This window comes from Bemisia tabaci, chromosome 6, assembly GCF_918797505.1.
Source record: "Bemisia tabaci chromosome 6, PGI_BMITA_v3".
NCBI lineage: Eukaryota > Metazoa > Arthropoda > Insecta > Hemiptera > Aleyrodidae > Bemisia > Bemisia tabaci.
Window position 1 is genome coordinate 16113339 of NC_092798.1, and position 15158 is coordinate 16128496.

At 35.2% G+C, this 15158-nt stretch overlaps 2 protein-coding genes across 4 annotated transcripts; one reads left to right on the forward strand and one right to left on the reverse strand.

Annotated features, from left to right (window-relative positions):
* Positions 1-447: 447 nt before the first annotated feature.
* LOC109036768 (glyoxylate reductase/hydroxypyruvate reductase) lies at positions 448-9191 on the forward strand. 3 transcript variants are annotated; one of them, XR_011900000.1, is made up of 9 exons: positions 902-1196; positions 2282-2418; positions 2793-2985; positions 3892-4064; positions 5255-5419; positions 6102-6227; positions 6976-7143; positions 7850-8100; positions 9020-9191. XR_011900000.1 is itself a non-coding variant. In XM_072301224.1 (7 exons), the coding sequence occupies exons 2-7, from the start codon at positions 2370-2372 to the stop codon at positions 7095-7097; spliced, it is 828 nt and encodes a 275-aa protein (XP_072157325.1). In that variant the 5' UTR covers positions 448-597; positions 2282-2369; the 3' UTR covers positions 7098-7150. The 3 variants fall into 3 exon arrangements, 2 of the variants coding, with proteins under 2 accessions (XP_072157325.1, XP_072157324.1); XM_072301224.1 differs by lacking the exons at positions 902-1196; positions 7850-8100; positions 9020-9191 and adding an exon at positions 448-597 and having other exon boundaries at positions 6976-7150; XM_072301223.1 differs by lacking the exons at positions 7850-8100; positions 9020-9191 and having other exon boundaries at positions 903-1196; positions 6976-7150.
* Positions 9192-9996: 805 nt separating this feature from the next.
* On the reverse strand, positions 9997-15147 carry eIF3j (eukaryotic translation initiation factor 3 subunit j). Its single transcript, XM_019051137.2, has 6 exons — positions 15003-15147; positions 14817-14905; positions 13646-13747; positions 12503-12626; positions 11142-11446; positions 9997-10297 (listed from the first exon to the last, which is right to left on the reverse strand). Exons 1-6 carry the CDS (start codon positions 15016-15018, stop codon positions 10241-10243), a joined length of 693 nt encoding a protein of 230 aa, XP_018906682.1. The 5' UTR covers positions 15019-15147; the 3' UTR covers positions 9997-10240.
* Positions 15148-15158: the final 11 nt, after the last annotated feature.

A 15158-nucleotide genomic window follows, 5' to 3' on the forward strand; every position in this document is an offset into this window, starting at 1 on the left:
GCAATGCTTGAATCCCATTAGGTTTGTAGGCGTCAGTGCGTTTTTTTGTTTTTTTTCTTATTTATTTATTTATTTTTTTAAATTTTCGACTTTAATAATTACGCACTTGTCATGTGATGTAATTAGTGAACTCTAAACGCCAGATGAAGTGTAATAATGAAAGGCGGGTCGTGCGTCATGCGCGCTGCGGCTCTGTCGGCAAGCGAGTGGACTCCGCGCTAATTTGAAACTTCGCGGCTTTTTTTGTATATAGCCACCATACCGCGCTCGCGCTCAAAGTTACGGAGCCAATCAGCGCTCACGTTACATCGCGGTTACCGATTTCTTCATACATTGTTGCATTTCCTACATTCTTTTGCTTTTTCCGTCAAACTCGCATGCGAAAGTGCTGCTGCCTTTGAACAGTTACCTCTACTACTGTTTGTAGCTTGTTTGTTTGCTTGTTGCTGTTATCAGTATCAGTGCCTTATCAGTATCTCTCTCGACACTAATGCGAGGATTATTAGCTGAAAAGTCTCGAGCATTTTTCAATTGTTTTCTCAGCCTCCTTGTCCGTTTTGTTTTACCACTTTTCAAGTACCACTGATCATTCATTGTGTGAGTGATAGTTCACTTTGAAAATTCTTTTCTCATGTGCATGAAAGCGGATCAACCACTTTTCCTGCAACGTTGTTCAAATACTTTCCAAACCGTCTCACAATATTGCATTGCAATTGGGTGTGTAAAAAATTTTGAGACAACATTGCATGCCCAAATATCCTTGCCAGGCAGGAACTCAAATGCTCATAGTTACGAGTCAAATTACGCAATTAAATCGTGTTCATGACTTGACGCTATCCAATATGATTCTCAACTCTCCATAAAAGTGAAATTTAAACCAGGTAGCAATTTGAAATGCCCACTCACAAATTCCTAATTAAAGCATTTCCATGAATTACCTTAACTATCTGTCAACATAGGCTAAATTTGCTCTGTGTCAAGATTTACATTGCGCTCAAGTGGCCCTGCCCAATAACACTCTGTAAAAATTGAATTAGAAATGGTATGCATGTCTTGCAGTGTCAACGATTTTTACAGCAAACTAAACACACCCTGAGTTTGATAGATGTGAAAATGTCTAGCCATCCAGTTAAACCAAATGTTCTAGTAACACGTTGTGATTTTTCACCCTCAGCAATTGCATTACTAAAGGAACAGTTAAGTATAATTTTTTTGTACTTATACCTAGTATAACACTTCAAGTATCATTTTATATACCTAAAGCTGATATGATGGCACCCCATGCAAACACAGGCAGTATTCTAACTTCGACCGCTTTGATCTGTCGTATTTTAAGTTGAACATAAGAGGTAGGTACAAGGTTAAAATAGAATACATTTTTTCATTAGGCGAGGGAAAAATGTATTTCACGGAAGTTGCCACTCTGAACCACTAACCCAAGTAGCAATGATTGCAATAAATAGTGACTTTATTGGTTGGTTATCGCGATTACATTGGTGGCAATATATCAAGATATTATCGCATTAAAATTGCGATAAATGGCGATTAAAGAGCTACAAATCGCAATTTTTGGTGTGATAATATCGTGATAAATTTTTGTTGATAAAATCGAGATTAAATCGCCATTTACTGCGATTTATATTTCGAAAATATTGTGTTAAATTGTCGGGCGATAAAAGTGCGATTTCATTGCGATAAAATGGAGGATAATTGCTCAAATTTTGATGATCCTGGCGATTTTATCGTCGATAAAATCGCAATATATAGCGATTTTTCCGTTGAGAAATGCTACTTGGGAAATGCATAATGGCCTGAGAACAGCAAAGAGTTAATCACAACTCCTTACCAGTTAATATGTGTTTAAAAATTGGGATCATACTCAATTAATTGACTTTCAAAACTAAGAAAGAGTTTTCACATCAAAGTGTCTCAAAAATTGGGTAGTTATTGTTGTCCGTTTTTTCTTGCATGCTGAAGGAAATGATAAAGGAGGTGTCGTGGAACTTTGAACAAAGGGATGAATTGTGAATGAAGTATCTCTTGGTGATTCATACCTAAGTTATGAAAATCTGAAGTCATTTAAGTAATTTTTATAGTTGTCCGTTAGACCAACTTTTATTTTTTACATGAAATTCTTTATGATCTAATTTTATTTAGGTGGAAATCAATGCTACAGCAGACTTTGATTATGAGTCTCGGACCGTACTTCTGATGTGCTCAAAATATTTCCAAAGCTTTTTAGTCTCCTACTAACTTCTCAGTGATTATTTTTTTTTTTCAGCTTTGAAGTCGAATGCTGGGACAACAAGAAGAATGGACTATTGCCGCAAGATAAATTCATCAAACTTATTCGAGGGAAATTTGGAGTGATGATGATTGGCCCCTTGAGAGTTGATGAAGATGTTCTTGCTGCAGGAGGTGAGTTTTTCAATTTTGATTTGTATCAGTTTTTTTGAAGTGTAAGTCAATGAAATGCACTTTTTTAAAAGTGGGACTCATGATGTTTGACTGAATATTTATTTATTTATTTATATTTTTCCCCTGCTGGAAAATACATCATCCATTTGTTACTAATGTCACCCAAATGAGCTGTTGATTCCAAGGATGCGGAACTTTGAAGCTTTCACATTTTTATGTAAAAGCCCGTTGGCTCTCCACATGAATCTAATCAGCTTTTCAAAAAATTTCCCATCAATTTTTAAAGTAAATATCCTTTTCCTTTTATTTTCCTTTGATTTTTTAGTTTTTACCCTTAAAAAATTCATGGTATTTTTTTGTCATGATTTTTACAGTTCCTTCTTTGAGAGTGGTCAGCACTGCATCTGTTGGCGTGGATCATGTGGAAGTGGAAATTTTTAAGAAGTACAATGTTCGTCTTGGTTACGCTCCTCATGTCTCGAACCTGGAAGCGACCGCAGAACTTACCGTTGCTTTGCTGCTTGCAGTTTCTCGGCGAATAGTTGAGGCCTCAAATGGAGTTAAAAGGTAGAAAATTTTATCATTTGGTGGTAAGGATCAGCTCATTGATCTTGAATGCAAATCTGTTGCTGTATAAATGATCTTAGTGTATCTTTCATCCAAAGGAAAAAATAGTATTCACTTAAATTTGGCTCCATCACCTCTTCCTATGGTTTAACCTCCAGTCAAGATTTTACAGGTGCTTTAAACTCCAGTCATACTTTAACCAGAGTTTAATATTCTTAATTAGAATTCTTATTTAAAATATTTAATTTTTTATACCTATCATCATTTCACACTATCGAAAATTCAAAAGAAAACATTTATATTTTTTTCTCTCTTTTTCCAGTTGAAAGGAAAACTGTTACCCAAAAACTTAGAAGAAGAAATTGCATGCAATTACTCTCAGAAGAATTCGATGTCCATTGAATATTAATATTTTTTTTTACTCAACTCTTTAGGATTTCCAAACTAAAGACTTAACTTTCTCTCTGCCAATTTCGTGAGAACTGAGCTGAAAAATAAAACTTTCAGCAAACTCACATGCAGTTTTGGTAGAAATGTTGCTGCGTCAAAATTCAGATCAGAAATCCTAAATGATAACAACATACAGTATGCAGTATGCCATGTCAACTTCCAAGTAAGGGCTCATCTGAAATCCGACATAGCGGAGCGTCCCACATGTTCACAGTAATAAACCCCTTAAAAATACTGAGAAATTTCCGTTTGCAACCCTCTTTTAATTAAACTGGCACCGAACAAATACAATTTTCACGGATTATTTTGCTCAGGAGGTCATAAAGAAAAAGCCAAATTCCTTCATAATCCTTATGATTTACTCTCAATTGTCAATTGAGATAAAAATGTGTTAACTTATTCTCACTCACTAAGGCAGTGATTATCTAATAATTCATTATTGCTTCTTCCTTTTAGTGGTGGTTGGACCCCAGACCTGTTAGCTAATCATTGGGTAAAAGGCCAAGGACTTTATGATTCAACCATTGGAATTATCGGTTATGGACGAATAGGACATTCTGTTGCGGTCAAACTGAAAAGCTTCTCTCCAAAACAAATTCTTTATTACAGTAGAAAGGAGAAACCGAATGGTATGTTTTGTACTTTCAGAAATAAATGACAACCGTCAGCAGATTTAAAAATAGACTACCCAAATTTTCTAAAGGGACTGCAATTACGATTGTTAAATCTCCTCATTCGATAGTCATGCTCAACTCTGCAGAGGGACTTTGCTAATGGAGCTATAGGGATATGGCTTGAACGAAATTTTACTACCCATAACTGACAATGAATTATTGTACGATTCAATTTAGTAAGCTGCAACTTTACCTCAAAACTTTTTGTCCCTTCTTGTCAAGGTATCCACTGAGAAAATGCTAAAATGATGATGAATAAAATTAATGAATAAAGAACGTCAAAAAACGAATGTCATACTCAGTTCATTTTCTCTACTCAAATAACCTTAACTAAGTAAGAGGGTTCATCAACAAAAAGAGTTATGAACAAAAATACTTATCAACATTGTTTTTCTTAAAACTACCTTTATAGACAGACGGCATCCGCCTCATCACTTGGAAATAATAACCATTGTACTTGCAGATATTCATCTAATCAGGCTGTGAATTTTGAAATTTTAAAAATTTTCTATTTTTTGGATTAATTAATTTTTAAGAAAAAATTTTAAAAAGAAAATGTCAAAAATCCTGACTTATAACAACAGAAGATGTAAAAGACCTCAAACAATTACACAACATGATCATTAGCCCATAGTAGCTCACTCTGCAGTTTACTCCTGCAGTGAATCTCATGGTCAATTTACTCACAATGTAAGTACATGATGTTATTTTGTCGTCTCCTGCATGAGAGAACATATCTTAATTACACTTTTTCAGTATTCCTTATTGAAATTGTATTTTTTTATTAGAGAACCATCCCATGAATTTGCTAGTTGCCAGTAATTTCTCTTTATGTTCGCAAGAAAAAGCACTAACATTTTCAAAAAATTCACACGAGGGCTCCTTCATGACAAAACAAAATGTTCCTATAGCTAAATACTGAAACAGCGCCGACAAGATACGTTCCTTTGTGCAGGAGACAACGATTTGTCTCCTGTATGGCCCCCTATCATCTTCCTCCTTTTCTTCCTCTTTTCCTTTGTCTCCGTCATCATTACTACCTCTTCCTTTTCTCTTTGTATTTCTTTTTCCCTCCTGTCTTTTTACTTTGGATTTATTTTCCCCCCAAATGACGCAATTTTGAAATTATTGATTGGTTTTGGCAGGAGCTGAAATTGGTGCTGTGTTCACTGACCTCGATACGTTATTGCAGACCTGTGATTTCATTATACTGACTATTTTGGCCACTCCGGAAACAAAGGGACTCATCAGTAGAGAAAAAATCTCCCTTATGAAGAGGAACGCCATCTTTATTAATACTGCAAGGGGTGGTTGGTACAATTTTGTTTTTTTTTGTTTTGACTCCCTTTCTCCTCTTAGGAGATGAACCTTTAGAGGTGAACATGAAATACATGTAATATACCTAGTTAATTTTGCATCAGAGATTTAAACAAATATCCTCTGTCTCTGCATCAGAGGGGAAGTTCGTGAACTACCCATTTTCATTTTAAATCACTTAAGAACCAACTCTATTCTGAAAGAAGGAAAACACTTTTCATGATTCCTTGCCTCAAGGAGAACAATATCAAAATGTTTTGAATTTTGCTAGTCCCCACCGCTGTCAACTTACTTATGCTTAAGCCTAGTTAAAAGGAATCACCCTCAGAGATTTTCTTACATTATAATAAGAAGAAACAAATTGAAAACCTATTTTACAAACTTTATTACAATGTCGGGCTCTTGGGTCCAGGGCCAAAATGTTTTCATGATGCCACTTTCAGTTCCTGAGGCTGATGTTGGATATTGATGACAAATTGACGGTGGCTGTGCAAATTCTGAGCTAAAAAAATTTTAATCCTGTTATTCAAGCGCTCACCAAAATTCGCCTTTTTTTCCAGTTCTCCGGAAACAATTAATCCTGGCTTATTGAAATGCAAAGCGTTTGAAAATAGTCTTATCTTGGTGATTATTTTACTATTTCTGATCAATTATTATTTCCAACATTCTTTTTAGTGCTAGTAGACCAAGATGCTCTTACTGAAGCTCTTCAACAAGGGAAAATTCTCGGTGCAGGGCTAGATGTTACATGCCCCGAACCATTGCCTCTAGACCATCCGCTACACACGCTTAAAAACTGTGGTGAGTTATACTACATTTTGCCCGAAGATTTGAACAAACTATTCTAGTGTAACAGTAAATGGTCCTAGTCTGAGGTGCTGTTTTATATACATCAAGAACAAGTACTACCAATTTTTTTGTCATTTTTGAGTCCTTTATTTGTACTGTCTGTCCTTTTCTATTTAACTCTCCAAATAACGTTTTACACATATTTTATGCCTTGTTCACAACTAATAATGGCTCATATTAAACATCTCTTTCTTGGAAAAACTGAATGCCTGCATTATTGCCTGTGCATAATTATATGTTCTTCGTTTTGAACTCGACCACTGAGATAGAGGACTTTACCAAATGCAAGTCAATTTGGCCAGTAAGAGATTAGATCAGCAAAATGGAAATGGATCAACTCGGAAAAATGAAAATGTTCAGGAGACATAAAAAATTACACAGTAGGTGGAGTAGTTAGTACAAGAGTACCTAAGCTTTTTACGGCTGCTACTTATAGCTCTTCCGATTGCAATTTCCTTCTTTCCTTTTACAGTATGATGCGTTTTCCCATAAGCAATAGGCTCCTACTAGACTGTAAAAAAATGGAAATTGAAAAAACCTTTTGTTAGTGTGATTTCATTCTCTTGATTCAGATATGGAATTAGGTATCATAAACCATGCAAATGTACACTAGATTCTTATCAACCCTCTCAAAAACATTGTTGCATTGCCATTAATATGCTTTTCCAAAATCTGTCTAAAATATCATATTTGTTTCCAGTTATTCTACCTCACATGGGAGATGCCACCTCAAAAGGAACAGAGGAAAAAAATTGTCAAGCGGCTAAAAATATTATTGCTGTTTGGAAAGGAGCTCCAATGCCCGCAGAATATCCTTTATAACCCTCAAAAATACCTCTCCGTAATGCAATTCAGTAACAAAATAAGTGTGAGTGGTGAGTTAATTTTCACCCTAGCCATATTAATACCAGTATTTGCTTTAATTCAGTTTTCCATACCCAAAATTATTTTTAACCTGTGATTAATTGTGAAGATGTTGTAATCTACCTTGACCACAAGCCAGAAACAGCCGCGACTTTGTTAAAATTCATACCCTCACTTTAAATGCTAGGATTATTTTGATCCTGTTTTTATTTTTCTTAGCTTTCATTCTATACGATGTATCTTTCTGCTGAAGGAGCCACTATAATAAAATCAAACATAGACATGCAACATGTTTATTCCAAACACACAGATTAGGAGGTAAACACAGCAATGATTAATTTTTGGATGTAACATTGTTGCCACAGTAGATCGATATTTTTGATGGAGTTTAGTGGAGAAGAACTGAGTCTATTACAGTGTTTTCAATATTGTACAACATTTCCTTTTTCTGGAAAGTTAGAACAGTTTCTATTTTTCACTAAAAAATTGTTAGTTTTTAATAAAAGAAAGTCCCGTACGTTTCATTATTGTATGTACGTACGAGGAATAGAAGTCACACGATTTCGAAAACACCACAGCAGACTTGGCTCCTTCCTGCTGCATGCCGCCTTTCTGCCTTTTGTCCGCATCTATGGTTTTCTGCAGCGATGATTCGACAATCTTAAACGTCTATACCTGCTTAATAAAATGAAAAACTTTTCTCCTTTCAGAAAACTGCGAGAAGACAGCAAATATTCAAGATAGGATTGTTTTAGCGGCATAAACTAAGCATAATGTAGTACTGACCACGAATAGAATTTTCGGTCTCCATCTCATCTGAGGTAGATAGACTTTAAATGCTCGATTGAGAAGACCAAATTTCAGGAAATGAACAGTCGAAAAAAGCCCTCAGGAATTATAATGCAAGTTGCATTAGTGCATCTTAAAACCTAATACTCACGCATGATGGAGCAAAGATGAGGTAAGTGAAACCTGCTCGGAAGAAGCAACTTCATTGAGCTCTTTGAGTTTGCTTCTTTTTTCAATTAAGTTCTAAAAATTACCATGGTTCAATACGCCAAAATTATACTGATATTTTATTTTTTATTCACCATCACAAAAGAATTGTTGTACTACGTGATTTTTCCTTAACCGCAAGGTATTTTTTTAGTTTCACAAGGTAGGTAAGTCAACACCTTAAGAAAATAGCTGATTGTCTGAATGATTCATCTTTAACTTGTCAGTGCTTGAATAAGTACCACTTTGCCCTACTCGTACTCAGAGATGCGAAATGGAATTTCACGGAATCGATTTCAATAGGCCACATATGCAACCTGCAATAATCATTCGAGAATTCGATGAGAAACTTCGAAATTTGACTCATACTTTCGTTTTTTCTTTAAAATTAAGATGGAAGTTTCTGTGCACTACACGACATGCTGAGTCCATTGCAAGAGTCTTAAAAATGTCAAAAATTTTGATGTTTAATTACTCATTTTATTAAGTCATGAAACCATGTATCTCTATGCTCTCATTGCTAAGCTTTTCCAATTAGTTTTACCACATCTTTGTTTCGTGCCTTACGAGATATTTATTATTATGAATCATTATCTTTTGCTCCAGTGTGTGTTGTAGTTGCACAAGCTCAGAAAACTGATTTCAATTTTTATGCTGTCCTTGCACGACCGCTCGACAGGTCATGTAAATGATATCCAATGGAGGACAATCCTTTACGAGTCATATTATGTCAGCTTATGATTCACTTTCTGTGGATGAAGAACTAAGTACAGCTAGGTTTTTCATTCTTCAATCTAGAGCCATGATATACTTCTTTTTAAAAAAAGAAAAAAATCACTTCGGGAGTACAGTCATTTTGTTCCTCTTCAATTTTGTGCTTTCAGGATGGTAGTCATGCCTGGACTTTGTGCTGCCCATGTGATGGTTGTTACAGCAAAAAAGATTACCTACCAACAAGCGAGTCTTTTCAGCAAGTTTTATCTATTTTTTGTCAATTCTTACATGGTATAACTGCTCCCAACAAAAGAAAATGAATAAATAAAAAAATTAACAATTCTTAAAGCTTTCTTTCTCTCTCCTTCCCTTCAAAACGTGCAGTCCATACGCAGCTGCCTAAGTTCCCTAATTGGCAAATCCAAGGATGATAGTAATTGCGTATCAATGCTTAACCCCCAGGTGATGGAATCAACTTTGCACCTATGTTTTCTTTTTTTCGTAAACTTTAAGAGCAATCACAAGTTTTAAAAAATTCAATGGTGGAAGTGAGGAAACCCAGTATTTCCACCCTGATGTTTTTAATTTTTAGTCCTTTTTCTCTTTTTCCAAAAAGCAAACTGACATTTACTGATGAGTGATATACCTGATAGCTTTAGATGAGCAATGAAAGATCGATCTAAATGTCTCTGCTTAGAAGAAAAAAGTTAAATTTTATTGAAATAAAACGTGAAGAGAAATTTACAACGTTTCATACAGAAAAATAGGGTTTCCTATTTCACCATTGATATGCTTGGCATATCGCTCAAAATTTTTAAGTGGACACACTCTTGAATCGATTAAGAGCTTATTCTTAAATTAGATTCATCTGCTTTACAGACGTTGCTAGATGACAATCAGATGCCTAATCTTTAATCCAAAACACTATTTTGCAGCTGTGAAGATTTCTGGGCAGAACACGGAGATGAGGGGATAGTGGCATTAATTAGGCAAATTTTACATTTTTTTTACGTTCTGAGTTTTGAAAACTATCCATTAGAAAAGGTACCCATGATTGTTGAGCTTTGAAGTTTCCCGATCAATTCAAAAGTTTCCCATCAGTACCGGCAACTTGACTTGCTGCATGTAAAAATAAAACATCATGAAATAAAAATAAAATTTTAATAATGCATTTTACGAAAGTTTTAATTAAAAACAAATAAAGAAAGGACAAGGGAAAAATAACCACATAATTGTAATAATATTAATAATAATGAATAAAAATAAATAGAAATTTTTGAGTGAAATTTCCATGGTTAAAACTTTACGGTCTGTACATGAAGTATAAAATATAATTCAGGCACACGTACAGCTATCAGCTTGCCCACCTTGCACAGTACGGTTTTCGATTCTTACATGAAGTCATCGTATGTATCATCCACGGTGTACGCTGAAAATTCATCGTACATCTGCAAAGAGAAGAAAAAACAAATCCAGTGAAACCCTTTTTAAATTCTATGGAAGCTGGAGATAAGGCAAAGCCTTGAGAACAGAGAATTGAACTAAACCTTGACTGCAAGCAACCTTGCTGTAGAGAGACATAAAGGAATTTCAGCGTTAAGTTACCTCTGAAAGAAGGGTTTGGTTCAAAGCCTTTTTAGGAGAAAACTCGTCAATGAAGGATTGATTGCTGTCTCCGAAAAAAGACAGGGGCTTGCTCAAGCACAAGATACTTCATCAGGACGAAGCGTGGGAAAACCTTATCTTTCCCTGTATTTTCCATTATTTCAATCAGAGCAAAGTATTCCCTTCCACCTGATGAAGGAGAAACCTTGCAGATGAAGTTCTGATCAATTCCTCTCCTGTGAGTTTTTTCGCGAGGTTTTGGACCGAACTCCAATCCCCGAGTCAACTTGCCGCAGAGAGCTTTTCCTAGACCTTGAAGCCAATGAGATTGCATGCATAATGAAGGTTATATCTCAATATTTCCCTCTACAGCCCGGGTTAAAACTTCTTGAGTTAAAAGAAAATGGAAAGGTAGCAATTGTTCGAAAAAAATAAAGTAAATTCAATATTGTTCAGAATGGCTGGTTTTTGAGCACATTATAATTCAAATTCTGAGAAGTATGGCAGGATACTAATGTTTTCAGATGAGGAAAGTTTCGTTTCAGAGGATTGCATCAATATGACAAGAAAAAGATCAATGAGCATTTTTTACATTCTGACATTAAAAAACATGACAGATATTTATGAATATTGAGAGAGTAAAACCTAAACAATTTTTTTTTTCATGACTAAAGATAGAATATTTACCTTGCTCACGTTGTCTCCTTCAATCCTGAGCCTGGCTTTAGCTTTTCCTTTTGCTTTCTTCGTTTTTTCACTTGCTTTTTCAACTTTTGATTTTTCGGCGTGTAAACTTTCTACAGTGATTTTCAATTTTTTTAACTCTGCTGAATTTAAATTAACACAAATGTTTCTAATTAATTCTTCAGCGAAAAATGAGAAGTGATCTGAATCTCGATGTGATAAAATTTTAGTTCTGATGGCTTCTTCGAATGCTACAAAATCATCTTTCGTAACTGGTTTGAAATGATCCACATCAACATCTTTAATACCTGAAACAAAATCAGAGGTTTTGGGATGAGAATAAATTAATTGTTCACTTAAAGTTCATTGGATTATGATTTGAGAGAAACGCTAAGTTGGCATTACTGGACTTAAAAACGTAAAAATTCATTTTCCTAGTAAATTTAATAAGTTCCAAAAATATAATAATGTTTCAGGACTGATTAAGCTGAGTATGATTTAGGAGCATATCAATGACTACAGTAAAAAAATACATATTTCAGATTGCAGTATGGCAAGTCTCCATTCATGTTCAAATTTTTTGAAGGAAAACGAATCAACAGCTTCCACTGAAATTTCCTGTGAATTTTCTTCACTCATTCCAAAACAGTCACATAAAAGTGCGAGGGGAAATTTTAATAGTTTTCCCTAGGGAAAATAAAATTTCTATTTACCTGTTCATAAAAACTGATCAACTGTAGCAGCATTTTTTTCCGGCGCTGGTTTTTCAGCAAAATTTTGTGACGAATCTTAAATGTTCCCAAACCCATTCCTGTACATAGACTTTCATAGACATGGAAATCCAATTTTACCTAGGTACTGTCATTAGCTTTTGAGTTCTCATCATTTCCTTCTTGGATAAAGTCAAGAGTTTGAAATGTTTCAACAAGAAAAACTGAGGTTTGGACATTATGAAGACGACTTAGTTGTAATGAACATTACTCAATGGACATTTATAACAGAACATTTTCATTGAGCACCCTGCAATTACGTGTTCTTGTTTAGCTGTTGGCTTTGGGGCCATCCATAAAATACGTCGCCCTTCCTTTTGGGGGAAAACGCAGAAAATCAATATAAATCAAGCAAGATTTTCAGCCTCTTTCCCTTCAGACAAGCTAACATCATCCTTGGTTTGATCCCCCTTTCTCCCCGTCACCCACCGCTGGACCTCCATCCTACCCCTACTTGGGTGGCGTAATTTAAGGACCCAAAACTTCATCCCATTTCTAATTGGTTTGTTTCCTTAATCTTTCTATTTTCTTGGACTACATTTTTAGATTGAAAATTTACCAAAATTCGAATAAACATAATACAGGAAATCATACCTAACATATCTTTCGCAACTTCTAAATCTGATTCTTCTTGCAGCTTTTGTCTTCTTAATTTTTCTGCTTGAGCTTCTTCAGGAGTCATATCAGCGAGTGATTTTGCTAACTCTTCCTGCCTTTGCTACAGAGAAACAGAAAAAAAAGCTGTAATACATTTGAATAATTGAAGATTTGATATACTTATCATTCTATTGTTATTCGCAATAGGTGATGTAACCTTTTCATGAGATGAACCAAATAAAATATGGAGGAAAAATACTGCAAATTATGCTTTTCAGAGGTACGTATCACCTGATAAATTCTATCTTTACAATAAGATGTTTCATAGAATCTGAAATGAAAGGGTTTCCTTAATCTTTTGAAAAAACAAGAAAAATTGTGTCAACTTAATAACCCTAATGACTGACTTCGTTGTCTCCATCACAGAGGAACGCATCTCAGAGGACTTCCATACCACAAAAACTTAGCCATCAATAAAATAAACCTTTGAGGAAAGCATATTCTGGTACTGGATTGCTTCCTCTGCTTCTGGTTGTGCTGGTTCAGTATCTCTTACTGATAAACAGAGAGCTTCAGTCACTACCTTCTTTGATTTAATTACATTGTTAACTGAATGAATTTTATTATTATTCAACAATCAACTCGCCTGGGATACATACTCAAGGCATTTCTTTCAATGAATGTCTTGGTGAAAACTGCCTGAAGTCAGTATTCTTTTGTGATGGGCAGAAGAAAAAGATTTTGTAAGAAGATTCTTGATGGAAATTTCACTCAGTTTTATATGGTTTCCTGAATAATTTTGGTTTCCAAAATGGGCACTTTAAGTGACGAGACATTTAATTAACAGACTATTAATGAGACTAAATCCGGTAGCTCATTTTAGAAATGTCATATTTGAACCCTTTCTATACACACCTGAAGTGTCAGTAGCCATAAGATGGATTAAAGTGTCTAGGATTCACAGCTTGTGCAACAAAACGGATGAGTTACTTTAACCGTGGTAATGAAATAGTTAAGATCATTTGATGCCTAGTCTTTCCAATTGCTTACACTACTTGTAGCAGCTAATGTGAACAGTATTTTGGGATTACTCGAAGAACAAATAATCACGTGATTTTCTACATTATTAACTCCATTTACCTTCTCCGCTATTTTGTCGGTTAATTTATTTTTCTTCTTGAGTTGTGCTGATTTTGAGGAGGTATCTGGTGGTTTTTCATCATCATCTGCATCCCAGCTGTCCTGGAACAAGAAGCATCATGGATGAGGAATGGTGTTTTGAAGTTTAGGTGTTCAAAGTAAGGCAGTCTCTTTTTCAAGTAATTATGTGTAGTTGAATTGTAACAATTATTACACTCAGTTTGACCACATCAGGGGATTGCAAAACAGAAATGAGAAGCTTATGAGAACAGGCCCACCAGCCTAACTATTTAGTTTGTGTCAATTTTTTGTTCATAATTTTTGTTTGCACCTTAGAAATTTAAACATAAAATCAATTGAAAAGTCCATGTAAAGTCGAAGATGTCTATGGTATAGGACTTCCATACCACAAAAACTTAGCCATCAATAACATAAACCTTTGAAGAAGGCATATCCTAGTACTGGAATGTCGTAGTCATCAAGATTTCACTTCTGCCTAAGGGCTAACCTACACAATCACCATATGTTCAGCGCAGGTTCTTTGTGCTCGATATGTAAAATACATTAGAGAACATGTGCGACTTGTCAACACAAGTAACTCTGCTTATGAAAAATATTTGGACAGTTGGAGTTTGAAGGGTATAATAAATACTAGAGACAATGAAATCGAATAAGATCATTGACCAACGCCCCACCTGATGAGACCCTCAACTACATCATAGTTCGCAGGATTACTGAAGTGATTTAAGAGATTAGCTTAGAAAAATAAGCAGGGTGTAGGCTAGTGAAAGTAAAAAAATTGATTGATGCAGTAATTGAGTAGAAGACGATAGAATTGTAGATGACTTTCAGACGATTCTGAATTGAGGTTAGGTATTGGACTTTCAACTTAGAATGCAGATAAGTGGACTAAGACATCTGCGTAAACAGGAGACGATAGAGGATTCAAATAAATCTAGCTGCATTCGCTCAGAAGGATCTCACACAGAAATTTTACGAGAGACAGTGAAAAATATTGAGTTACGAGACAAAGTGGTTGACAGTCGCAAGCTGTTGTTATCACTGTCAAAGGAAGATACTTCATTTCTTTTTCTGGAAAACTCCTGCTTTCGTGTGCAACGTAAACGCAACTCTTAACAAACTATAGAGGTTTAAAATCGTGAAAACTTACTTTTACACTGACATCTTCATCCTCTCCTTCCCATTTGTTGGCATTAAGGGCGGCTGAGGCAGGAGGTTTGGGCGCAAAATTTTCTGAATCTGCGAATAAAACAAAATGGAAATTGGTTAGGCTAATGTATTTTGGAGAAGAGTGAGTGCACATAATGAAAAATAATACAATAGAGAATTTTCTTACCCCATTCATCATCCATTTTTAAGTGGAATTTTCACCGCACGTCTGGAAAAAAATGTGACTGCCGAAGGGAAATGAAAATGCTCGATTATCAACAACAACCGGTTTTTGTTGAGTCACGTGACTGATGAACGATGAGTCAGAAGCATCCCCGAATTT

Excerpts from the sequence above, each read along its gene's own strand:
- LOC109036768 (XM_072301223.1), top strand. The coding sequence starts at position 1,045 with ATGCATGTCTTGCAGTGTCAACGATTTTTACAGCAAACTAAACACACC. Across the intron at positions 1,197-2,281 it reads ATTGCATTACTAAAGGAACA|CTTTGAAGTCGAATGCTGGG; the intron begins GTTAAGTATAAT and ends TTTTTTTTTCAG. Across the intron at positions 5,420-6,101 it reads TATTAATACTGCAAGGGGTG|TGCTAGTAGACCAAGATGCT; the intron begins GTTGGTACAATT and ends CATTCTTTTTAG.
- eIF3j (XM_019051137.2), bottom strand. Across the intron at positions 13,748-14,816 it reads ATGAAGATGTCAGTGTAAAA|GACAGCTGGGATGCAGATGA; the intron begins GTAAGTTTTCAC and ends TTCTTGTTCCAG. Across the intron at positions 10,298-11,141 it reads AAGGAGACAACGTGAGCAAG|ATGTACGATGAATTTTCAGC; the intron begins GTAAATATTCTA and ends TTCTCTTTGCAG.